At 31.5% G+C, this 27,232-nt stretch overlaps 3 protein-coding genes across 6 annotated transcripts; 1 reads left to right on the forward strand and 2 right to left on the reverse strand.

Annotated features, from left to right (window-relative positions):
- The first annotated feature begins 20,235 nt into the window (after window positions 1–20,235).
- LOC100879979 (uncharacterized) lies at window positions 20,236–23,647 on the forward strand. 3 transcript variants are annotated; one of them, XM_076538141.1, is made up of 12 exons: window positions 20,236–20,383; window positions 20,446–20,518; window positions 20,601–20,672; window positions 20,754–20,800; window positions 20,871–20,951; window positions 21,025–21,231; window positions 21,298–21,382; window positions 21,471–21,593; window positions 21,657–21,829; window positions 21,907–22,008; window positions 22,067–22,255; window positions 22,331–23,647. In XM_076538141.1, the coding sequence occupies exons 3-12, from the start codon at window positions 20,609–20,611 to the stop codon at window positions 23,504–23,506; spliced, it is 2,247 nt and encodes a 748-aa protein (XP_076394256.1). In that variant the 5' UTR covers window positions 20,236–20,383; window positions 20,446–20,518; window positions 20,601–20,608; the 3' UTR covers window positions 23,507–23,647. The 3 variants fall into 3 exon arrangements, with proteins under 3 accessions (XP_076394256.1, XP_076394255.1, XP_076394254.1); XM_076538140.1 differs by having other exon boundaries at window positions 20,237–20,383; window positions 20,434–20,518; XM_076538139.1 differs by having other exon boundaries at window positions 20,237–20,518.
- An 89-nt stretch (window positions 23,648–23,736) lies between these two features.
- Window positions 23,737–26,208, reverse strand: MCTS1 (malignant T-cell-amplified sequence 1 homolog). Its single transcript, XM_003706730.3, has 7 exons — window positions 26,141–26,208; window positions 24,708–24,770; window positions 24,475–24,627; window positions 24,297–24,397; window positions 24,093–24,226; window positions 23,938–24,005; window positions 23,737–23,869 (listed from the first exon to the last, which is right to left on the reverse strand). The coding sequence occupies exons 2-7, from the start codon at window positions 24,716–24,718 to the stop codon at window positions 23,788–23,790; spliced, it is 549 nt and encodes a 182-aa protein (XP_003706778.1). The 5' UTR covers window positions 24,719–24,770; window positions 26,141–26,208; the 3' UTR covers window positions 23,737–23,787.
- LOC100879757 (lactoylglutathione lyase) lies at window positions 25,539–27,217 on the reverse strand. Of its 2 annotated transcripts, none has more exons than XM_003706729.3 (4): window positions 26,908–27,217; window positions 26,318–26,610; window positions 26,141–26,208; window positions 25,539–26,061 (listed from the first exon to the last, which is right to left on the reverse strand). In XM_003706729.3, exons 2-4 carry the CDS (start codon window positions 26,608–26,610, stop codon window positions 25,874–25,876), a joined length of 549 nt encoding a protein of 182 aa, XP_003706777.1. In that variant the 5' UTR covers window positions 26,908–27,217; the 3' UTR covers window positions 25,539–25,873. The 2 variants fall into 2 exon arrangements, with proteins under 2 accessions (XP_003706777.1, XP_012148712.1); XM_012293322.2 differs by lacking the exon at window positions 26,908–27,217 and adding an exon at window positions 26,714–26,853.
- Between the last annotated feature and the right edge of the window lie 15 nt (window positions 27,218–27,232).

The following is a 27,232-nucleotide window of genomic DNA, read 5'->3' on the forward strand; positions in this document are numbered from 1 at the left end:
ATTTCCGGGTCACACCACGTGGAGGTGGCTACGGTAGTGACCCACCCTAACTCCAAATCCCTTCCACCCTCCAAATGCAACCTCATTCATCAGAAGGATAAATGAGTTCTGACTCTACTTATCTCATAGCGCATATACAAGTTCTTTACCACAATCGAGTAAAGAGCTTGTATCACACACACACACGCACATTAACTTAATACTAATCGCATGGGTACCCACACACATACGCTTAACTTATCTTAAACGCCGCACGGTACCTCTTATTCTAAGATTGCACTCGAATAATCTATGACGAAGTAAAAAAGCAAAGGGGTAGAAAAGAAAGTTAGAAGAACTTTCTGTTAAAAAGAAAAGAAAGTTAGAAGAACTTTCTGTTAAAAAGAAAAGAAAGTTAGAAGAACTTTCTGTGAAAAAGGGGGATCAGTATTTTTCGCCAAGTGAACCTCGCCTTCCATGGGTCAAAGGGTAGTCCATAGCGGCTTACGTGAACCACGAGACAGAGATGAACCGAAAATACTGGCAAGAACGAGTGACACATCCGCGGAGGGTCTCCCATTTCCCCGCCGCTTGCGTTTGAAGCAAGTCTGACCGCAGAGAGGAGACCCCTGCCGTGAGGCGGCAGATCGAGATGAGCCATCAATCGATCGGCCCCGCAGAGATGTGTCCCTGGCGCTACACCAGCACTTGCAGCTCACCTCTGCCGCGTGTTCACAGCGCTATGAACCCCCAATGATCCACTTGGGTTCGGAACGATTAACAAAAAATAACTGAGAATACTACAAGCTAACGCGTACAAAGATTGAGAGTTGTGAAGATGAGTGCAAGTTAGAATAAGAGGCACTTACAAGGACCCACCCTCCCTGCCCACGAGCATACACTTAAAACTAACGCACGCATGAAATTAACTTAAAACTAACGAACGCATCCCACGAAGTTGCCTCGATGATCCCTCGATGATCGATGTCTTCAATCTTCGCGTATACGCATCTCACACATTCACTCATTCATACTACAATATGTTACAATAGACGCAACTTAAAATTAACTAAAAGTAAACTTAAAATTAGCGCATAAGTAGATGAAATCCCTCGAAAGAAGTCTTCGATGATGACCAATTCATTACCTGTGGAATAATTAGGCGCAAGAATAAAAAAAAGGGGACAGAAGCACATGCAAGGTTAGCAACATTACAATGTTTGAGCATGCACAACTCATGCAAACATTTAAATACAAATTAACATTTTGGGAATGAAAAAGAAATAAAAATTGAGTCGACTCAAAAGTAAAAATCTGAAACAGACAAATGTAATTAGACATATATAAAACATTACTTACTTAAAATTAAAACCTGAAACAGACAAATATTTATTAACATAGAAAATAAATTACTTACTTCAAATAAAAATCTGAAACACACAAAAGGTAATTAGACAAACATAAATCAGTGAATTACTTACTTGAAATAAAAATCTAAAACAGACAAATGTACAATTAGACATATATTAAAAATTCACTTACTTACATAAAATAAAAATCTAAATATATTTAGACATATGTTAAAAATTCACTTACATAAAATAAAAATCTGAAACAGACAGAAATTAATTAGACAAACATGAATCAATGAATTACTTACTTGAAGTAAAAATCTGAAACAGACAAATGTACAATTAGACAAATATTAAAAATTCACTTACTTACATAAAATAAAAATCTGAAACAGACAAAAAAGTAATTAAACACATATCAGTAACTCATTTACTTACTTGAAATCAAAACCTGAAACAAACAAAAGTAATTAAGAAAAAAAATCGAAGGAGCATGGAATGAAATCTCCCTTCATTCGAAACGAAACTTTTAGAAAATCGAAATAGTAGATTTTGAAATCCCAGAAATCCGAAATGAAACTAAGATTTCAAAAACCGTAACTCCGAAATAAAAAGACGAAGAGATTCAGAAACTTCAAGACTCGAAACAGAATCAGGCTGTTTGAAAACCACAAATCTGAAATAAAAACCCAAGGAGATTGAAAACTTGAAGACCGAATTGAAGCGACGAGGAGATCCAAAAACTTCGACACTCGAAAGAATATTCACGCACGCAATGAATGAGAAACTAAAATCAAAGTACAAGTATTAAAAAACAATGAAATGATAAAATAAGGGAGAGGAAAAAATAAAACAAGAGAAAGGAAAAAATAAAATAAGAGAGAGGCAAAAATAAAGCAGTGAGAAGGCTTGAAAATCTTGAAGCTCGACATAAAATCAAATGGAGTTCTGGAAGCCCGACGAGTGAGTACAGGATGCAGGACACACTACATTCACTCTCTCACACATACTATAATACATATTTTATATTCCCTACATGTACCTCTTATTCTAAAATTGCACTCGTACATAAAACTTTATAAAGAAGCTATGTAAAGAAAATTTGTAAATGAAACTATGTAAAGAAACTTTAAAAAAAAAGGAGAAAAAGAAGAAAGTTGTAAGAACTTTCTTCTAAGTTTAAAGAAATTAAGAAGGAAAATAATAAACTACTACTATGCAAGTCTAATATGTAAGTTAAAAAGTTGTGACAAAAATGAGTGCAATTTAGAATAAGAGGTACTTACAATGTGCGCAGGCTTTTCGCCACAAAGTGTGACGAAAAACCTGCGCCCGAGCCCACCCATCCTCCCACAAGCTCGAAATTAAAAATTTAATGCATTAAACAGAACTTACCAAAAATTACATTCTAAACAGACAAAAGTAATTAAGACAAATATGAATGATTTCAATACTACCATAAAATAAAGATCTGAAACAGATAAAAGTAATTAAGACAAAAATTAATAATTTCAATACTTACATAAAATAAAAATCTGAAACAAACAAAAGTTATTAAGACAAATATAAATAATTTCATTACTTACTTAAAATTGAATTCTGAAACAGACAAAATTTTATTAACATAGAAAATTATGGGAGGAGGAGCAAAATTTTTCTTTACTTCTTACAAGAATCTCAAAAAATACAAAACGCAATGAAAATTGCGGATATCAGAAGGGAGAATAACATAACTTACCAAGAATTAAATTCTGAAACAGACAAAAACTTATTAACACAGAAATTTGAGAACAGAGAACATAGCTTACCAAGAATTAAATTCTGAAGCATAGAAAAATTTTATTAACATAGAAAATTAAGCAGATGACTGGAATTTTACATTACCCCACCCAAAAATAGAAAATTCGAAATAAAATCGCGAAATAAAACCGTAGCTCTCAGCTCAGTATAGTTTTCTAAAGACTTTAAAAAATCTTTAGAGAACCATACCGATTACCGGGTCACACCACGTGGAGGTGGCTACGATAGTGACCCACCCTAACTCCAAATCCCTTCCTCCCTCCAAATGCAACCTCATTTATCAGAAGGATAAATGAGTTCTAACTCTACATAGCTCATAGGCTCGCATATACAAGTTCTTTACCACAATCCAGTAAAGAACTTGTATCACACACGCTCACGCACATACATTAACTTAATACTAATCGCACGGATCCCACACGCATACGCTTAACTTATTCTAAACGCCGCACGGTACCTCTCATTCCAAGATTGCACTCTTATAATCTATGACGAAATAAAAAAAGCAAAGGGGCGAAAAAGAAAGTTAGAAGAACTTTCTACTAAAAGAGAGGAAAGTTAGAAGAACTTTCCACTAAAAGAAAAGAAAGTTAGAAGAACTTTCTGTGAAAAAGGGGACCATTATTTTTCGCCAAGCGAACCTTGCTTTCCATGGGTCAAAGGGTAGCCCACAGTGGCTTACGTGAACCACGACGGCAAAGATGAACCGAAGATACCTTTGGCAAGAACGAGTGATACACCCCAGTTGGCGGAGGGTTCCCATTTCCCCCAGCGCTCTCGCGTCTTACCACAGAGAGGATACCCAGACCGTGATGCCCCTTGGCAGAATGGCGGCGGGTCGGGGAGGCACATCAGAGTATGAGAGGTGCCAACCCCGATCCGCCCCGCCGGGCAAAGAATATCACTCGCCCTACACCGGCACTTGCAGCTCACCTCTACCGCGTGTTCACAGCGCTATGAACCCCCCATGATCCACTTGGGCGCAGAACGATTGACAAAAAATAAGTGGGTATACTACAAGCTAACGCGTACAAAGATTGAGAATTGTAAAGATGAGTGCAAGTTGGAATGAGAGGTACTTACAAGGACCCACCCGCCCTACCCACACGATTACAATTAACTTAAAACTAACGCACGCATAAAATTAACTTAAAAGTAACGCACGCGTCCCACGAAGTTGCCTCGATGATGCCTCGATGATGCCTCGATGATCGATGTCTTCAATCTTCGCGTATACGCATCTCACACATTCACTCATTCATACTACAATATGTTACAATAGACGCAACTTAAAATTAACTAAAAGTAAACTTAAAATTAGCGCATAAGTAAGTAGATGAAATCCCTCGAAGGAAGTCTTCAATGATGACCTCTTCATTAGCTATAGAATAATTAAATGTATCAAGAAAAGAGAAAATATAGAAGTAAATGCAAGATTACTAACATTATAATATTTAGGCATGCAGAATTCATGCTAACATGCAAAATTCATGCTAACATGCAAAATTCATGCTAACATGCAAAATTCATATTCACACTTTCGGAGTAAAAAGGAAATAAAATTCGAGTCGACTCGATAAAAATACGCAAATAAAACACACGATATATTTGAGAAATGTTCAATTAGTTACTAAAAATAAAACTCTGAAACATAAAAATGTAATTAAGACACATAAATCATTTCATTGCCTAATTAAAATAAAACCCTGAAACATCTAAATGAAATTAAGACAAACATGAATTATTAAAATAAGAACCTGAAACATCTGAATAAAATTAAGACAAACATGAGTTATTAAAATTAAAATCTGAAACATAAAAATGTGATTAGACACATATGAATAATTAAATTACTTACTTAAAATAAAAATCTGAAACAGACAAAAATAATTAAGACAAATATAAACCATTAAAAATTACGTACTTGAAATTAAAAGCTGAAAGATACAAAAATAATTAAGACAAATATGAAACATTAAAAATTACTTACATAAAATTAAAACCTGAAACAGACAAATATTTTTTAACACAGAAAATAAATTACTTACTTAAAACAAATTCCTGAAACAGACAAAATAGAATTAGACACACATGAAACATTACTTACTTGAAATAAAAATCTCAAACAGATAAATGTAATTAGACACATAGGAAATATTAAAAATTACTTACTTAAAATAAAAATCTGAAACAGACAAGAGTGATTAAGGCAAATATAAATCATTAAAACGTACTTACATAAAATAAAAACCTGTAACATACAAAACTAATTAAGACAAATATGAAATAATAAAAATCACTTACTTAAAATAGAAATCTGAAACAGACAAGAGTGATTAAGGCAAATATAAATCATTAAAACTTACTCACATAAAATAAAAACCTGTAACATACAAAAATAATTAAGACAAATATGAAATATTAAAAAGTACTTACTTAAAATAAAAATCTGAAACAGACAAGAGTGATTAAGGCAAATATAAATCATTAAAACTTACTTACATAAAATAAAAACCTGTAACATACAAAAATAATTAAGACAAATATAAAATATTAAAAATTACTTACTTGAAATAAAAATCTGAAACAGACAAATGTACAATTAGACATATATTAAAAATTCACTTACTTACATAAAATAAAAACCTGAAACAGACAAAAATAATTTAGACAAACATGAAACATTAAAAAGTACTTACTTAAAATAAAAATCTGAAACAGACAAGAGTGATTAAGGCAAATATAAATCATTAAAACTTACTTACATAAAATAAAAACCTGTAACATACAAAAATAATTAAGACAAATATAAAATATTAAAAATTACTTACTTGAAATAAAAATCTGAAACAGACAAATGTACAATTAGACATATATTAAAAATTCACTTACTTACATAAAATAAAAACCTGAAACAGACAAAAATAATTTAGACAAACATGAAACATTAAAAAGTACTTACTTAAAATAAAAATCTGAAACAGACAAGAGTGATTAAGGCAAATATAAATCATTAAAACTTACTTACATAAAATAAAAACCTGTAACATACAAAAATAATTAAGACAAATATAAAATATTAAAAATTACTTACTTGAAATAAAAATCTGAAACAGACAAATGTACAATTAGACATATATTAAAAATTCACTTACTTACATAAAATAAAAACCTGAAACAGACAAAAATAATTTAGACAAACATGAAACATTAAAAAGTACTTACTTAAAATAAAAATCTGAAACAGACAAGAGTGATTAAGGCAAATATAAATCATTAAAACTTACTTACATAAAATAAAAACCTGTAACATACAAAAATAATTAAGACAAATATGAAATATTAAAAAGTACTTACTTAAAATAAAAATCTGAAACAGACAAGAGTGGTTAAGGCAAATATAAATCATTAATACTTACTTACATAAAATAAAAACCTGTAACATACAAAACTAATTAAGACAAATATGAAATAATAAAAATTACTTACTTAAAATAGAAATCTGAAACAGACAAGAGTGATTAAGGCAAATATAAATCATTAAAACTTACTTACATAAAATAAAAACCTGAAACAGACAAAAATAATTTAGACAAACATGAAACATTAAAAAGTACTTACTTAAAATAAAAATCTGAAACAGACAAGAGTGGTTAAGGCAAATATAAATCATTAATACTTACTTACATAAAATAAAAACCTGTAACATACAAAACTAATTAAGACAAATATGAAATAATAAAAATTACTTACTTAAAATAGAAATCTGAAACAGACAAGAGTGATTAAGGCAAATATAAATCATTAAAACTTACTTACATAAAATAAAAACCTGTAACATACAAAAATAATTAAGACAAATATAAAATATTAAAAATTACTTACTTGAAATAAAAATCTGAAACAGACAAATGTACAATTAGACATATATTAAAAATTCACTTACTTACATAAAATAAAAACCTGAAACAGACAAAAATAATTTAGACAAACATGAAACATTAAAAAGTACTTACTTAAAATAAAAATCTGAAACAGACAAGAGTGATTAAGGCAAATATAAATCATTAATACTTACTTACATAAAATAAAAACCTGTAACATACAAAAATAATTTAGACAAATATGAAACATTAAAAAGTACTTACTTAAAATAAAAATCTGAAACAGACAAGAGTGATTAAGGCAAATATAAATCATTAAAACTTACTTACATAAAATAAAAACCTGTAACAGACAAAAATAATTTAGACAAACATGAAACATTAAAAAGTACTTACTTAAAATAAAAATCTGAAACAGACAAGAGTGATTACGGCAAATATAAATCATTAAAACTTACTTACATAAAATAAAAACCTGTAACATACAAAAATAATTAAGACAAATATGAAATATTAAAAATTACTTACATAAATTTAAACCTGAAACAGACGAATGCAGTTAAAGACAGAAAATTAAAGAACAAGAAATGAAATCTATCTTTATTCGAAACACAACTTTGGAAAAATTGAAATCACCAAAAATACAGAAGATGAAATAAAATAACGAAGAGTCTTGAAAACTTCGAAGCAAGAAATAAAATAGAGAAGAGTTTAAAAACTTCGAAGCAAGAAATAAAATAGAGAAGACTTGAATACTTCCAAGCAAGGAATAAAATAGAAAGAAGTCTTGAAATCTTCAAAATAAAAAATAAAATCATTTAGAATCTGAAAAACTCTTAAACTAAGTAGGTCCTGTATCGTGTACTCACATTTTCACACACTCACGCATACTACAATATTAAAAGCCCTAAATGTGCCTTTTGTTCTAACATTGCACTCGTATAATATAAAAATTTGTAAAGAAAAGAATTAAAGAAGAAAGTTGGAAGAACTTTCTTTTAAGTTTGAAGCAATTGACAATAAAAATGATTGGCTACTACTAAAATCTAATATGTAACAAGTTAAAAAATTGTAAAGATGAGTGCAAGTTAGAACGAAAGGCACTTACAATGTGCGCAGGCTTTTCGCCACAAAGTGTGACGAAAAACCTGCGCCCGAGCCCACCCTTCCTCCCACAGCTCGGAATTAAAAAACTAATGCATTGAACGGAACTTACCAAAAATTACATTCTGAAACAGACAAAAGTAATTAAGACAAATATAAATTATTTCAATACTTACATAAAATAAAGATCTGAAACAGATAAAAGTAATTAAGACAAAAATGAATGATTTCAATACTTACATAAAATAAAAATCTGAAACAGACAAAACTTATTAAGACAAATATAAATCATTTCATTACTTACTTAAAATTGAATTCTGAAACAGACAAAATTTTATTAACACAGAAAATTGTGGGAGAGGGTGCAAAATTTTTCTTTATTTCATACAAAAATTTCAAAAAATACAGAACGCAATGAGAATTGCGGATTTCAGAAGAGAGAACAACATAACTTATCAAAAAATTAAATTCTGAAACAAACAAAAATTTATTAACACAGAAATTTGAGAACAGAGAACATAGCTTACCAAGAATTAAATTCTGAAACATAGAAAAATTTTATTAACATAGAAAATTAAGCAGATGACTGGAATTTTACTTTACCCCACCCAAAAATAGAAAATTCGAAATAAAATCGCGAAATAAAACCGTAGCTCTCAGCTCGGTATAGTTTTCTAAAGACTTTAAAAAATCTTTAGAGAACTATACCGATTACCGGGTCACACCACGTGGAGGTGGCTACGATAGTGACCCACCCTAACTCCAAATCCCTTCCTCCCTCCAAATGCAACCTCATTTATCAGAAGGATAAATGAGTTCTAACTCTACATAGCTCATAGGCTCGCATATACAAGTTCTTTACCACAATTCAGTAAAGAACTTGTATCACACACACACACGTACATTAACTTAATACTAATCGCACGGATCCCACACGCATACGCTTAACTTATTCTAAACGCCGCACGGTACCTCTCATTCCAAGATTGCACTCTTATAATCTATGACGAAATAAAAAAAGCAAAGGGGCGAAAAAGAAAGTTAGAAGAACTTTCTACTAAAAGAGAGGAAAGTTAGAAGAACTTTCCACTAAAAAGCAAAGAAAGTTAGAAGAACTTTCTGTGAAAAAGGGGACCATTATTTTTCGCCAAGCGAACCTTGCTTTCCATGGGTCAAAGGGTAGTCCACAGTGGCTTACGTGAACCACGACGGCAAAGATGAACCGAAGATACCTTTGGCAAGAACGAGTGATACACCCCAGTTGGCGGAGGGTTCCCATTTCCCCCAGCGCTCTCGCGTCTTACCACAGAGAGGATACCCAGACCGTGATGCCCCTTGGCAGAATGGCGGCGGGTCGGGGAGGCACATCAGAGTATGAGAGGTGCCAACCCCGATCCGCCCCGCCGGGCAAAGAATATCACTCGCCCTACACCGGCACTTGCAGCTCACCTCTACCGCGTGTTCACAGCGCTATGAACCCCCCATGATCCACTTGGGCGCAGAACGATTGACAAAAAATAAGTGGGTATACTACAAGCTAACGCGTACAAAGATTGAGAATTGTAAAGATGAGTGCAAGTTGGAATGAGAGGTACTTACAAGGACCCACCCGCCCTACCCACACGATTACAATTAACTTAAAACTAACGCACGCATAAAATCAACTTAAAACTAGCGCACACATAAAATTGACTTAAAACTAGCGCACGCATCCCTCGATGATCCCTCGATGATCCCTCGATGATCCCTCGATGATCGATGTCTTCGTCGATGTCTTCAATGATGAACTATTCATGACCTGAAAGTAAGTAGGTGTGACAATAAAAAAAGGAAGCAGAAAAGGAAATGCAAGATTATCTAGTTAAAATAAAAACCTGAAACATCTCAATGAAATTAAAACAAACAAGAATCGTTGAAATGGAACCCTGAAACATATAAATGCAGTTAGGACACATATGAATAAATAAATTACGTACATAAAATAAATACTTGAAACATACAAAAATGATTAAGCCCTAAATGTGCCTTTTGTTCTAAAATTGCACTTCTATGATTTAAAACTTTGTAGAGAAAAGGAGTAAAGAAGAAAGTTGGAAGAACTTTCTTTTAAGTTTGAAGCAATTGACAATAAAAATGATTGGCTACTATTAAACTCTAATATGTAACAAGTTAAAAAATTGAGTTAAAGATGAGTGCAAGTTAGAACAAAAGGCACTTACAATGTGCGCAGGTTTTTCGCCACATATTGTGACGAAAAACCTGCGCCCGAGCCCACCCTTCCTCCCACAGCTCGGAATTATTATAATTTAGATATGGAACTGAGAAGTTATGATCGTAGCTCTTAGCTCGATATCGTTTTCTAAAGTTAATTTCGTGAAAAATATTTAGAAAACGACATCGATTACCGGGTCACACCACGTGGAGGTGGCTACGATAGTGACCCACCCTAACTCCAAATCCCTACCACCCTCCATTTGCAAATCGCTCATTTATCGGAAGGGTAAATGAGTTCTGACTCTACGTAGCTCATAGGCTCGCATATACAAGTTCTTTACCACCATCCAGCAAAGAACTTGTATCACACACGCACACATACATTAACTTAATACTAATCGCATGGGTACCCACTCACATACGCTTAACTTATCTTAAACGCCGCACGGTACCTCTTATTCTAAGATTGCACTCGAATAATCTATGACGAAGTAAAAAAGCAAAGGGGTAGAAAAGAAAGTTAGAAGAACTTTCTGTTAAGAAGAAAAGAAAGTTAGAAGAACTTTCTGTCAATAAGCAAAGAAAGTTAGAAGAACTTTCTGTGAAAAAAGGGGATCAGTATTTTTCGCCAAGTGAACCTCGCCTTCCATGGGTCAAAGGGTAGTCCATAGTGGCTTACGTGAACCACGAGACAGAGATGAACCGAAAATACTGGCAAGAACGAGTGACACATCCGCGGAGGGTCTCCCATTTCCCCGCCGCTTGCGTTTGAAGCAAGTCTGACCGCAGAGAGGAGACCCCTGCCGTGAGGCGGCAGATCGAGATGAGCCATCAATCGATCGGCCCCGCAGAGATGTGTCCCTGGCGCTACACCAGCACTTGCAGCTCACCTCCGCCGCGTGTTCACAGCGCTATGGACCCCCAATGATCCACTTGGGTTCGAAACAATTGACAAAAAATAACTGAGCATACTACAAGCTAACGCGTACAAAGATTGAGAGTTGTGAAGATGAGTGCAAGTTAGAATAAGAGGCACTTACAGGGACCCACCCTCCCTGCCCACGAGCATACACTTAAAACTAACGCACGCATAAAATTAACTTAAAAGTAACGCACGCGTCCCACGAAGTTGCCTCGATGATCCCTCGATGATCGATGTCTTCAATCTTCACGTATACGCATCTCACACATTCACTCATTCATACTACAATATGTTACAATAGACGCAACTTAAAATTAATTAAAAGTAAACTTAAAATTAGCGCATAAGTAAGTAGATGAAATCCCTCGAAGGAAGTCTTCAATGATGACCTCTTCATTAGCTATAGAATAATTAAATGTATCAAGAAAAGAGAAAATATAGAAGTAAATGCAAGATTACTAACATTATAATATTTAGGCATGCAGAATTCATGCTAACATGCAAAATTCATGCTAACATGCAAAATTCATATTAACACTTTCGGAGTAAAAAGGAAATAAAATTCGAGTCGACTCGATAAAAATACGCAAATAAAACACGCGATATATTTGAGAAATGTTCAATTAGTTACTAAAAATAAAACTCTGAAACATAAAAATGTTATTAAGACACATAAATCATTTCATTGCCTAATTAAAATAAAACCCTGAAACACCTAAATGAAATTAAGACAAACATGAATTATTAAAATAAGAACCTGAAACATCTGAATAAAATTAAGACAAACATGAATTATTAAAATTAAAATCTGAAACATAAAAATGTGATTAGACACATATGAATAATTAAATTACTTACTTAAAATAAAAATCTGAAACACACAAAAATAATTAAGACAAATATGAAATAATTAAAATTACTTACATAAAATAAAAATCTGTAACAGACAAGAGTGATTAAGGCAAATATAAATCATTAAATCTTACTTACATAAAATAAAAACCTGAAACAGACAAAAATAATTTAGACAAACATGAAACATTAAAAAGTACTTACTTAAAATAAAAATCTGTAACAGACAAGAGTGATTAAGGCAAACATAAATCATTAAAACTTACTTACATAAAATAAAAACCTGAAACAGACAAAAATAATTTAGACAAACATGAAACATTAATAAGTACTTACTTAAAATAAAAATCTGAAACAGACAAGAGTGATTAAGGCAAATATAAATCATTAAAACTTACTTACATAAAATAAAAACCTGAAACAGACAAAAATAATTTAGACAAACATGAAACATTAAAAAGTACTTACTTAAAATAAAAATCTGAAACAGACAAGAGTGATTAAGGCAAATATAAATCATTAAAACTTACTTACTTAAAATAAAAACCTGTAACATACAAAAATAATTAAGACAAATATGAAATATTAAAAATTACTTACTTAAAATAAAAATCTGAAACAGACAAGAGTGATTAAGGCAAATATAAATCATTAAAACGTACTTACATAAAATAAAAACCTGTAACATACAAAAATAATTTAGACAAATATGAAACATTAAAAAGTACTTACTTAAAATAAAAATCTGAAACAGACAAGAGTGATTAAGGCAAATATAAATCATTAAAACTTACTTACATGAAATAAAAACCTGAAACAGACAAAAATAATTAAGACAAATATGAAATATTAAAAATTACTTACTTAAAATAAAAATCTGAAACAGACAAGAGAGATTAAGGCAAATATAAATCATTAAAACTTACTTACATGAAATAAAAACCTGAAACAGACAAAAATAATTAAGACAAATATGAAATATTAAAAATTACTTACTTAAAATAAAAATCTGAAACAGACAAGAGAGATTAAGGCAAATATAAATCATTAAAACTTACTTACATAAAATGAAAACCTGTAACATACAAAAATAATTAAGACAAATATAAAATATTAAAAATTACTTACTTGAAATAAAAATCTGAAACAGACAAATGTACAATTAGACATATATTAAAAATTCACTTACTTACATAAAATAAAAACCTGTAACATACAAAAATAATTAAGACAAATATGAAATATTAAAAATTACTTACTTAAAATAAAAATCTGAAACAGACAAGAGAGATTAAGGCAAATATAAATCATTAAAACTTACTTACATAAAATAAAAACCTGTAACATACAAAAATAATTAAGACAAATATAAAATATTAAAAATTACTTACATAAATTTAAACCTGAAACAGACGAATGCAGTTAAAGATAGAAAATTAAAGAACAAGAAATGAAATCTATCTTTATTCGAAACACAACTTTGGAAAAATTGAAATCACCAAAAATACAGAAGATGGAATAGAATAACGAAGAGTCTTGAAAACTTCGAAGCAAGAAATAAAACAGAGAAGAGTTTAAAAACTTCGAAGCAAGAAATAAAATAGAGAAGACTTGAATACTTCCAAGCAAGGAATAAAATAGAAAGAAGTCTTGAAATCTTCAAAATAAAAAATAAAATCATTTAGAATCTGAAAAACTCTTAAACTAAATAGGTCCTGTATCGTGTACTCACATTTTCACACACTCACGCATACTACAATATTAAAAGCCCTAAATGTGCCTTTTGTTCTAACATTGCACTCGTATAATATAAAAATTTGTAAAGAAAAGAATTAAAGAAGAAAGTTGGAAGAACTTTCTTTTAAGTTTGAAGCAATTGACAATAAAAATGATTGGCTACTACTAAAATCTAATATGTAACAAGTTAAAAAATTGTAAAGATGAGTGCAAGTTAGAACAAAAGGCACTTACAATGTGCGCAGGCTTTTCGCCGCATATTGCGACGAAAAACCTGCGCCCGAGCCCACCCTTCCTCCCACAGCTCGGAATTAAAAAACTAATGCATTGAACGGAACTTACCAAAAATTACATTCTGTAACAGACAAAAGTAATTAAGACAAATATAAATTATTTCAATACTTACATAAAATAAAGATCTGAAACAGATAAAAGTAATTAAGACAAAAATGAATGATTTCAATACTTACATAAAATAAAAATCTGAAACAGACAAAAGTTATTAAGACAAATATAAATAATTTCATTACTTACTTAAAATTGAATTCTGAAACAGACAAAATTTTATTAACACAGAAAATTGTGGGAGAGGGTGCAAAATTTTTCTTTATTTCATACAAAAATTTCAAAAAATACAGAACGCAATGAAAATTGCGGATTTCAGAAGAGAGAACAACATAACTTACCAAAAAATTAAAAGCTGAAACAAACAAAAATTTATTAACACAGAAATTTGAGAACAGAGAACATAGCTTACCAAGAATTAAATTCTGAAACATAGAAAAATTTATTAACACAGAAAATTGTGGGAGGAGGAGCAAAATTTTTCTTTATTTCATACAAAAATTTCAAAAAATACAGAACGCAATGAAAATTGTGGATTTCAGAAGAGAGAACAACATAACTTACCAAAAAATAAAACCTGAAACATACAAAACTTTATTAACCTATAAAATTGTACGAAAGAAGTGAAACGACCCTACCGAAAAACAAGAAACACGATGAAAATTACGAATTTAAAATCAATCAACAATAAAACAATTTATACAAAATCAATTCCTGAAACAGAGAAAAATAATTAACACATAAAATTGGGAGAAATTTAAATCGCGCAGGGATATAAAAATCGTGAATCTCAAAATATAATCGCGACGGGATATAAAAATCTCTAATTTCGTAATATGATCGCGAGGGTATAAAAATCTCGATTCGCGAAGGGATACAAAGTCTCTAATTTCGTAATATAATTGCAAAGGGACACAAAAATCTCTAATCTCAAAATTTAATCTTGAAAGGATAAAAATATCGAATCGCGAAGGGATATGCAAATCTCTAATCTCAAAACTTAATCGCAAATTTATACAAAAATCTCTAATCGCGAAATTTAATAGGGAGGGCATAAAAATCTCTAATCGCGAAATTTAATAGGGAGGGCATAAAAATCTCTAATCGCGAAATTTAATAGGGAGGGCATAAAAATCTCGAATTGCGAAGGGACATAAAAATTTCGAAATAAAATCGCGAGTGGCTTTGCTCGTAAAAATTTGAGCAAAACTTGACGATACATTTTGTATCGTTCAAAAAATACATGTAAAACACAAGAAAATAATAGCGAGCATAGTGACAGAATGACTGTCCATCCTAAGATCTTAGGATGGACATTCATTAATAGTTCCCCTCTTCTTTGGCAACTTTTGCCGGGGCTCTTCGGCATATAGCCTCTTCTCTCTTCGGCAAAGCCTCACAAAAATCACTCGCGAATTTTTACGGTAACTCGGACATTCTTATTTTTCACATAAAATTTCAATTTCGCTATCAATCTCCACAAACAGATAGCAGACAATTTTATAGAAATAAAATTGCACCACTATCCATTTATTTCGATCGATAACAAAATCGAAATTTTATGTAATAAATGTAGTAAGTTAAATTAATAAAAAAGAAAAATTACTCAAAATAAAAAGATACGACCAGCGATTCTCAGAATGCGCTGTCCGTAAAAGAATGTCCGAGCAGAATATTTTATTTCACTGCACTTCACTTCACTTCACTTATACTTCATTTTTGCAGTCGGATCTAGAACCCGACTGCGACTTACAAACTAAAAGGCCTGGCCTGAACGAACAATCGAGTTCAAGAGATATATTAAATAAATTCATATTTAATATTTTTCTCTTCTCGATTTTTCGTGAACCCCCCAGATGCAAGCATCTCACGTGTGAGAGAGGAGGACAGAGAAACGTGAAAGCTTGCTCTGGCCCTACCTACTTAAAACTAACTCATTCATACCAGAAGTAAGCTACCTGCCTGCCTATCGCTATATTTAAAAAATTGCAAAGTCCATTCACACAAAAACACACTCCACGGTTCTCACACATACCACCCGGGTGCAAAAAAGCCTAATCCTAGGGAGTACGTCCCGGGACGTCTCCGACACCCGAGTTCAATACTACATTCACACTCTAAGTTCATACCTTTTTGCTGAAATCGATCGACAATCGACAGTGAACATACATATTTCATTTTCTTATTCTTTAGAATATTCAATGTAATATGTACATGTAAAAATTTTAACTACTCATACAATTTTCTAACTTAAATGACTCGACTTGCATTTTGTATGCATTTTCAAATGACTCTACTTGCATTTTGTATACATTTTCAAATGACTCGACTTGCATTTGTATGCATTTTCAAATAGAACTTTGCAAAATTAAAAAAATAAATTTAATCGACACAAGGTCCACGACCTAACCACACACACACGTGTAACTTGTGTCGATAATTCACTGTCAATTTGTCGATCGCCAAACATCTTAAAACTAAACCGTGTCCACCTGCCCTAACCCATGCGAGTAGCAACTAAGCACGCGCATGAGTATAGAGCATAAAAATGAACACGGCCACATGTATTTTAACCTACCAGCTTTCTTCATGTGTGCTGAAAATCCTGAGCTAAAAAACGTGATTAGAAACATGCTAATAAAGTGTCTTCCAGCAAAAATTGACTCTAACTTTAAAAAATGTTCAAAATGGAAAATGGAAGATCACTTTGCAAAAATCTAAGTATACGATTGTTTCATTTTTAACAGATTTGCGATATCAAAGTAAATTTCTAAATGACTCAAACATTCGTAAATAACTTTGATATCGAAATCTGTTTCTCGCGATACTTTCTTGTACATTTATTTAAAAAATTTTCACGCGTACGTAAAAATTGAAAGTGACTCTAAAACTTTATAAAAGTGACTCGATAACTACTGTGAAATCGGAGGGTCATCCGACTTCTATGTACTAATTTTAATTTCAAATTAAAAAGAAGTTAAAACGCGATGTACAAGAAAACCCTGACCTGATCTAATAAATATAATAAACAGTTTGTACGATTTTTACACGATCGTACAGTCGTGGTCACTATGCTCGCTCAAAAATATAAAATACAACCAGTTCCCGTGTCGCTTCGGACCATTCGTCCTACGACATGATGGGAACCGGAGGAATCGTAAAGCATGCGACTCACCGATCGCTGACTTGCGCCACTGCGATCGCTTTACCGGTAAAGCATCAGAGATTCGTGCTGCTTCGGACTGCTTTGGATTGGTTCGGACTGCTTTGGATTGGTTTGGACTGCTTTGGATTGGTTTGGACTGCTTTGGATTGGTTTGGACTGCTTTGGATTTGGCAAGTTGACCATTGGATTGGCAGAGTGACCATTGGATTGGCAGAGTGACCTCCTGTAATCATAGCAGGACAACAATTTAGTAACTGTCAATCAATTTGCATTTCGATTCGTTTTTGTAACTTTGACAAGCATGCATGCAAAACTACATACAAGTACATTACAAAAACTGGTAATAAATTTGCAAACGTGTATCAAAACGTATAGTCACTCAGTAAAACATTATAAAATATTCGAAAAAGTATGTCAATGCACTTGAATAATTATTGTATGCCACATGTTAAAACGTTTGCAAATTTATACTAAAATAAATAGATAACTACATTGTAAAACACATTAAAACACCAGTACAAGCATGCCAAAACATTTAAATAATCATTCCATAATGCACATTAAAACATTAATAACAATTTGTTAAAATATTTAAATAACCACTCCATTAAATATACTACAGCACCAGTAACAATATGTCAAATCATTTAAATAATCATTGCATAAATTACACTAAAGCACCAGTAACACTATGTCAAATCATTCAAATAATCATTGCATAAATTACACTAAAGCACCAGTAACACCATGTCAAATCATTCAAATAATCATTGCATAAATTACACTGAAGCACCAGTAACACTATGTCAAATCATTCAAATAATCATTGCATAAATTACACTAAAGCACCAGTAACACTATGCCAATACACTTAAATAACCATTGCATAAAGTACACTAAAGCACCAGTAACACTATGTCAAATCATTCAAATAATCATTGCATAAATTACACTAAAGCACCAGTAACAATATGTCAAATCGTTTAAATAATCATTGCATAAATTACACTAAAGCACCAGTAACACTATGTCAAATCATTCAAATAATCATTGCATAAATTACACTAAAGCACCAGTAACACTATGTCAAATCATTCAAATAATCATTGCATAAATTACACTAAAGCACCAGTAACACTATGCCAATACACTTAAATAACCATTGCATAAAGTACACTAAAGCACCAGTAACACTATGTCAAATCATTCAAATAATCATTGCATAAATTACACTAAAGCACCAGTAACAATATGTCAAATCGTTTAAATAATCATTGCATAAATTACACTAAAGCACCAGTAACACTATGTCAAATCATTCAAATAATCATTGCATAAATTACACTAAAGCACCAGTAACACTATGTCAAATCATTCAAATAATCATTGCATAAATTACACTAAAGCACCAGTAACACTATGCCAATACACTTAAATAACCATTGCATAAAGTACACTAAAGCACCAGTAACAGTTTGTAAAATCACTTAAATAATCATTCCACAAAATGCATTAAAACACAAAAAAATTAATAAAACATTTAAATAACCACACCATAAAACACACTGATAAATCCGTATACACATGCGCAATCACTTAATAAAACACACTAATAAAGTCACTGACACTTGTTGAATCACACCATAAATTTTATTAATACACCCCCATATTTATTAAAAAATATTTATTAAAGCACAGTAAACATTAGTAATAATACACTAGGTTCACTAATATATCCGTATATGCATGCAGGAAACACGTTAGTAAAGTCACTGACACTTGTTGAATCACACCATAAAATTTATTAATACACCCACATATTTATTAAAAAATATTTATTAAAGCACACTGAACACTTGTTATAACACATTAGGTAATACAGGGACAAGCACAATATCGGTAAAGTAAACCCTTGACTCGTACCGGTAAGTGTTGACAGGGCCGATTCGACCTCCTCGACTTCCAAAACAAAACTGAGCAGCGGCGACCTCTTCAAGTGCAAGTGCGATTGGTAATTTACAGTAGCCAATTAGACATCACGTAATCGACCAATAGCGTGCAATCACTCTGCCTAGATGTTGTATAATTATTTTAATGTTATTTTTTTTATAATTTTATATTTTTCGATTATTTATTAACAAATTTATTATTGCAACTATTTTTTAACTCATTCTTACAGATATGTTGCAAAATGATTGTTAATTAATATATTACGATATATTTTATTGTTATTAATAATTTTTTAATTATTTATTTATAAAATTGTTATTGCAACTATCTAAATTTATCATTTTTTTTAACTTACTCTTGCAAATATGTTGCAAAATGATTGTTAATTAATATATTACTATATATTTTATTGTAACTCATTATTATATAAATTAATTATTGTAATTCATTATTTTAATAACTTCCTCGCGCGAATATCTTGTAAATTATCTACGAATCATTGTATTCAAATTTATTTTTATGTAATTTTTTGTAATTACTTACTACCGAAGAGTCTCAGTATAGTGTGTGAACTGCTTTGAACTCATAATAGTTTCATATTTTTCGAAAAGTTTCACTCTTATATGTTGTTATAAATTCAAATTTAAAATGGAACAAATGGCGCCATCTCTCCGGCGAACAGGGTGAACTACACGGTTTTGAAACTGTAGTTTCGTTAGTTCTCCACACTGCCACTGGACGGCGTGACGTGTATCGTTTTCCGTTAAAGGGACAGCGTTTTCGAGAGAACAAAGGCGTCGACAGAGAGTGTCGCCACTGGTATATTCTGCAGCTGTGTTCAGAAAAACCACTAGTGCAGTACCAATATACCATCTGTTGAAATAATCAGAACTAAGGTAAGCAGAACAAAATATAGTAACATACATTTATTCGCACTTATATGTTGGTAATATATGTAACATCGCGAGAAGGTGATACCGATGAACTAAATGTTTAAAAAATTATATTCAAGAATTCTATTATTTGTTCAACCAGAAAATGAACCAGAATTGTAGTTATTGCAGAAACATATTTACAGGTAAAAAATAAAATAAGTAAAAATATGTTTTATCGTAAAACCGTAAGCAGCGTTCTTTATAGCGGATGAGTAACACAGTAACACGATTTACGGAATTTCTTGAAGTTCGAATCCTTCTACGTTAATCTTTTAATTGTAAGTAACCGAACAGTCTATTATTTATTTATATCATTAATTTTTGTTCTACGTAATAAGAAAATACATTTTCTCATTGTAGCATACAAAATGGCTTTACCTCCAAACTATAAGCAAGTAGCCATGGCTACATCCAATATCGTTGCATCCAATCGTAAGTATTACTAACTCTTTCAATTTTATTCAACAAATTTTTCCATTCATAAATATCTAAGGAGTAATAATTATTTTTTAGAACGACTTAGAGCATCTGGTGGAAGTAGCAGTAGTTCAACGAACAGCGTAAGTAAATCTATTTATAAGTAATATATAATTGTTAAAATGTAAAATTAATTTTTATATCAATCTTTAGAAAGATGCACAGAGTCCATTTATTCAAACACCCCATAGTCATCCAGGATTTACACCTCAGAAAGTTGGAAAAAATACAAATGTAAGAATTTTTTATATATTGTAATACTAGCTTCATGAATGAGATCATACTTATTCGTATTTTAATCAAACAGGCTGATTCTCGTATGCCTAAACCACCTAAGCCACCAGAGAAACCGCTTATGCCTTATATGAGATACAGTAGAAAAGTATGGGATCAAGTAAAAGCACAAAATCCAGAATTAAAACTGTGGGAAATAGGAAAGATTATTGGTCAGATGTGGAGAGATTTACCAGAAGAGGATAAAACAGAATTTATTGAAGAGTATGAAGCAGAAAAGGTATAAAACAATATTATCTATATTTTGAAATAAAAATAATACTAATATTTTTCATGTATTAAACAGGTTGAATACGAAAAGAGTTTAAAGACTTACCATAATTCACCTGCATATTTAGCTTATATTGCAGCAAAAAATAGAGGAAAGTCAGGTACATATTATTTTTAATAACTTTTACATGTATATGTATTTCAAGTGTTATTTTGAAAAAATTGAATGATATTTTATGTTTAAAACAGCGTTGTGCGCGGCACAACAAAATACTGATGATCGAGAAAGTCACGAACGTTCGTCAGGTAGTACTAAGGGTCAAGCAGCTCAAGATAGAAGAATAGATATCTTACCGGCGGAAGATGATGATGGTACGTAAGCAGATATAAATAAAAAAGATACAACTGATTGACATTTTTTATTTTATTTTGCAGACCAAGATGATGGATATTCTGTAAAACATGTTGCATATTCGCGATATACACGAAATCATCGTCTTATTAATGAAATCTTTAGCGACACTGTTGTTCCTGATGTTCGCTCTGTTGTTACTACACAACGGATGCAAGTATTACGCCGTCAAGTTCAGTCTTTAACGATGCATCAGGTAATACAAACGAAACAGAAACGATTAATTCTCCATTAATGTAATTAATAAAACATTAAACTTTGAAATATTTACAGAAAAAGCTTGAAGCGGAACTACAACAAATAGAAGAAAAATTTGAAGCAAAGAAACGTAAATTTATTGAAACAAGTGAAATATTTCAAGAAGAATTAAAAAAAGTAAGTTATTCCTTTTTTTTGAATAGATACATTGAAATACTAACGAAGTTTTTTTCAGCATTGTAAACCTGCAGTAGATGAAGAAACATTTAATAAAATGGTAGAACGACAATATGAGGCACTTAGACGAGATAGATTAAAAGGTGCAGAAGAAAATCGTTCGGATGGACCTGCATCGAGTGAATCAACTCCAAACTCTACTCCTACACCAACTCCTGCTCCTGTTAATGACGAAACTCCATCTGACGTAAGTATTGGTTATAATAATATTAATTATTTTAGAATTTGTATAATATTAATATTATCCTCTTCTTTTTAATAGATGCCTGACAGTGATACAATGGACAAAAAACAAAACGGATCTGAAAAACCTAACGAAATAAAAAAGGAAACATCTTCTCCTCCATATAATGATAATAAACCTGAACCCCCGGCAATCCAAGCAAGTTCTAATCAACATACATCTAACTCTGCAATGTACTGTGGGACCGTTAGTCCAATTCAGCAGCAGCAGCAACAGCAGCAGCAGCAGCAACAACAGCAGCAGCAGCAACAACAACAGCAGCAACAACAGCAGCAGCAGCAGCAGCAACAACAGCAGCAGCAGCAGCAACAACAGCAAACTCCACCTCCTCCGCCACCACCACCGCCTCCACCACCTCCACCACCAACATCAGCGCAACAACAATCACCTTCGCAACCACAACAACCGCAGCAACAGTCATTACCAGCTCAACATCAACAATCAACACCTCAGTCACATCAACAACATCAACAGTCAACTCAATCACAACCGCCTTCTGTACAACCGCAGCAAGCTATTACAACGACAGCAGTTGCTACTACTGCAACTGCTAATACAAGTGCTTCTGTAACCGCGAATGCATCAACTATGCCGCCTGTTTCTTCGCCAGCTCCTCCTATACAACATAATCCTCACCAGCAAGGAATTTTAGCTAATCATTCGATGCCACCTCATCCAGGATCACAAGGAACACAGGCAACACAAGTACTTCCACCTCAAGGGCCAGTTTCTAATCCACATACTCCTCAAATGATTCCACCATCTCAAGGTTACAGTCAACAATATCAACCAGGACCAACTCAACAAGCTCAAAATGTTCCCCTAGCTCCAAGACCACCACATCCATCTTATGCTTACTCTCAGCAGCAACCATATCACCAGCCATATCCTCAATATGCGCACCCGTATTATCATCAACCATATTCCCAATATTCCCCACACACTATGGGTCGTCCTCATACTCATGGTCCTCACAGTCCACACAGTCCTCACTATCATCCACAATCTCCTCATTCTGTTGGTGAAAATAATACTTCAAATAATAGTGTACCTGGTTCAGGAAATGCTTCTGCACCAACTTCTGATAATAGTAATTCATCTTATTCTCCAGCATCAGGACATTGTGAAAATGAACGTTCTATTTCTTCAGAAAATCAAGAAGGCCAAATGGATATTAAATCAGGATCTGGTTAATTATCTTTTATAATTACATACATTCGTTTATAGAATTTCTTTAATTTTATGTAAATCATGAAATTACATTTAAATAACATTAATGCATTTAAATAAAATTGTCATATTCATTCAGTTTGTATAATAAAGACAAATAATTAATTTTTCCTTTTTTGTTGGGCAGTAATACTTCAGTTAGAATTATCTTAGTGTACCCAATGTTTATAAGAACATCAAAAAATGCATTCATATAACAAATAAGACTTTTATATATTAAACCTTACACAATATACATCAGTCTTTTATTTTACAGATTTCATTTGCCAAAGTCCATCATTTAAGTAATGACAATTTTCTATACCTACTCCTTTGTTCACTTTTGCTCTGTAAATTACATTATTATAATGTACAAAATATCTTGCAACTATTTTTAATATTTAGTAAATACTTACATATCTTCAGTTGATAATGTGGTTACACCTACAGCTAAAGCATGTTGCTTGCCTTCGGCCATAACAGCCTGTATTTTGAGTCAAGGTTTTAATTGGAGTAATATATTTTAAAACTGACAATTGAATGCAATTTAAATTACTTTAATCAAGGATACAACAACTGTTCCCTTTTCTACAGGAGTCATCTTTGCACCTTTAGATGTTAAACCTGGACACATTATGTTTGCTCCACTAAGAACAAATCGAATAGCACCTTTATCAACTTGTTCCATTGGCAAAAAAAAAGGATCTAAAATTATGTTAACACAGCAAAATATAATTATTTGTAGAAGAAAGTTTACAAAAAAAATATTGCTTACATTTATGTAATAATCTTAAAGTCGGCATCCAAGGTCCTTCACGTTGCCGAAAAAATAAAAGATCTCCTGCTGCATTTACTATAATTTCTATATGATCATGACTAATGTGCAAAAATAAATACATATTCATTCATTCATTCAAAAATATTTAATGAGTCAAATTCAAATTTAAACTTACCATTTTACAATTCGAAAAGCATCTTTCTTTGGAATTATAGTATCCACATAATTTTCCAAATAAGGATAAAGCTCTAAAAGTTTTGAGCGAATTCCTTTTTGAACTGATGATTTCAATTGTTGTATACCAGAAACACTGTCTTTCTCGTCAAATCTGTTAAAATGTTAGTATTAATAATATGAAATTACTAAGTAAAGGTTATGTTCATTTAACCGATACAATATCGTACGTACTTTTTAAACATTTTTCTGGTTTTTGCGTTAGAACGTTGTGGAATACTTAACAATTATTGGAATCTAAATTACAAGTTCAATAAAATAATTTTATGTATAAATATTATTTTATAAAAGGCTCGGCGCAAACCGGTAAATATCTCGAAGAAATAATATACTACACTATCGGATGGTATTGAACATTTACGATCAAGTCAGAAGTAATCAGAACTGAATATTTTTCATTCGAATAACAAATAGCCAGAGAGGAATTGTAATACATGTGGTGATCAGTGCCATCTGGGAATGCATGAAATGTAAACAATTTCATTTTGAATTGTCATGTGTGACTGATTTTTCCGCAGATTAACGCTTTTAATAGTAAAAATATATATAATTCTTCATTTTATAAATTAATAAAAATCATAATAATAAGATGGTTTAAAAGCGTTACAAAGTTTATCGTAAACTGAAAATGTCTTCCGCAAAATTAGGTGTAATGCGTAGTGCAGATGTTATTGCGGCTGGTAACAGATATGGACAAAATCAGATATACACTCGAGTTTATGTACAATTTTTGTGACGAATATTTATCTTATCAACTATTTCATTACAACTTTATCGATTACGCTATACTCTATTCAACCATAGACAATGTAAAGAATATTGGAATTTTAGACCACTAGAGTGGTACAGTAAAAAATATCGCGGGTAAAATTTCAAATTTTTACATAATTTTCATGGATGATAAATAATAATCATCCTACTTCTATTTTTACCTGCGACAGCAATAAGTATTCATCAACCTAAATTTATTTTCAAAGCTGTAATCAGAACCATAAATTTTACAGATTCTTTTTATTAACTCATATTTATTCATTTTACCAAAATATAATTTAATTTAAACGTATAGTGATATACATTTACATATACAAAGTACACACCTGTGGGCAATGCTATTTTATCTGATTGTTTCGTTTATTAAAATTTATACATCTATTATTATTATTATAATACCTTTATTGCATATGGTTTGTACATATACCCAACAGTAATTGATTGTAAAAGTGATAAAGAATTGCTAAAAATATAAAATAATGGTGCAAAGGCAAGGTACAGCTTTTTACTGTTTCAAATCTAATCTAAAAATTGAGGGTATTCAAAAAAATTATTCAATATAACAAACATTACTGATTTAATACTATGTTTGCAATACTCCTTGGATTAAAAACTTCAATCCAGTAATCATCTGGATCTTTAATCATACCATATCCTTTTGTCCTAGTATTGCTATATTTTTTTACAAATGTAATATTTAATTTTTCAAATCTTTCACATGCTTTTTCAATATCAGGTACTGCAATTCCAATATGGCCTGTGCATTAAAAAAGTATAATTTACTTCTACCATTACATTTAATATATTTCTATTATGTAATACTTAAAATATATTACCAAATCCTAGAGGATTTGTATTTCCATTATGAAACTTAGTATCAGGATCAGTTTCTGTTCCCCAGGTACTGTAAGGAAATGTTAATATTCATTCTTCCTTTTATATTCCAGTTTGTATGCTACTAATCTATAATAATATTAAACAATTGTTTATTGTACATTAAATTGTAAACCTACTGAGTAAGTCCTATACTAGCTCTACGAAGTGCCCATTCAATACTTTCTCTTCTATCTGTAGGTATATCCTCAGGATATGCGTATCCCAAAATATACCAAGAAAGTTTCTTTTCAGGAAAGTCAATTTTCTGTAATAAACGCATACCGAGTACTCCAGTATAAAATGGTAACGTGATTCTTGGATCTTTAATACGATACATTGTATGCGCCACAATATAACCATTTGTTGCAGGATCTGGTTCTTTACAAAGTTCACGCACTTCACTATTTGTTAATCCTGAAGGTTCACCCATCTGTAAGAAACAATAATACTTTAAATACTTGGATAAAATACTGTTATTTTTTATAGACATCTTATTTTTATGAGTTCAAGAGCGAAAATAATAATTTTTTTACCAAATTATAATGCTTCTAAATTAAGCTAAAAAAGTGACTCAAACAGAAACTCTGTTTATCTTGTATCTTGTGTTAAAACTGAATAGGTTAAATTACAAGTGAATTGAAGTTGTTACGACATAATTGTTGCATCAATAATAACATAAAATGATTATTTACAAACTCGTAATTTTTTCCAGTTACTTGATTTTTACCTTTCAAAACGTAATAAATATAACAATCAACACACAGTCACGCCCTTACACGCGAAATCAAAACGTACGAAAGAATATACGATCTACTTCTATCTTCAAAAAGTGGAATATCTTTCATTGAGCACAGTATGATTGTGTATACTTCATTCAACGTGAGATCATACTCATCATATGACAAACTTTTATTCGTTATTGCGCATGTCAACTCTGATTGGTTAGAGTATACTTCGTAACCAAGAGCAACACGTTTACGCATTTCCTACTATCATGATACTAAACAATATATCCAGTGATTTATATCTTATATAAGAAATACACTATTCAA

Source organism: Megachile rotundata, chromosome 12 (assembly GCF_050947335.1).
Source record: "Megachile rotundata isolate GNS110a chromosome 12, iyMegRotu1, whole genome shotgun sequence".
Classification (NCBI taxonomy): domain Eukaryota; kingdom Metazoa; phylum Arthropoda; class Insecta; order Hymenoptera; family Megachilidae; genus Megachile; species Megachile rotundata.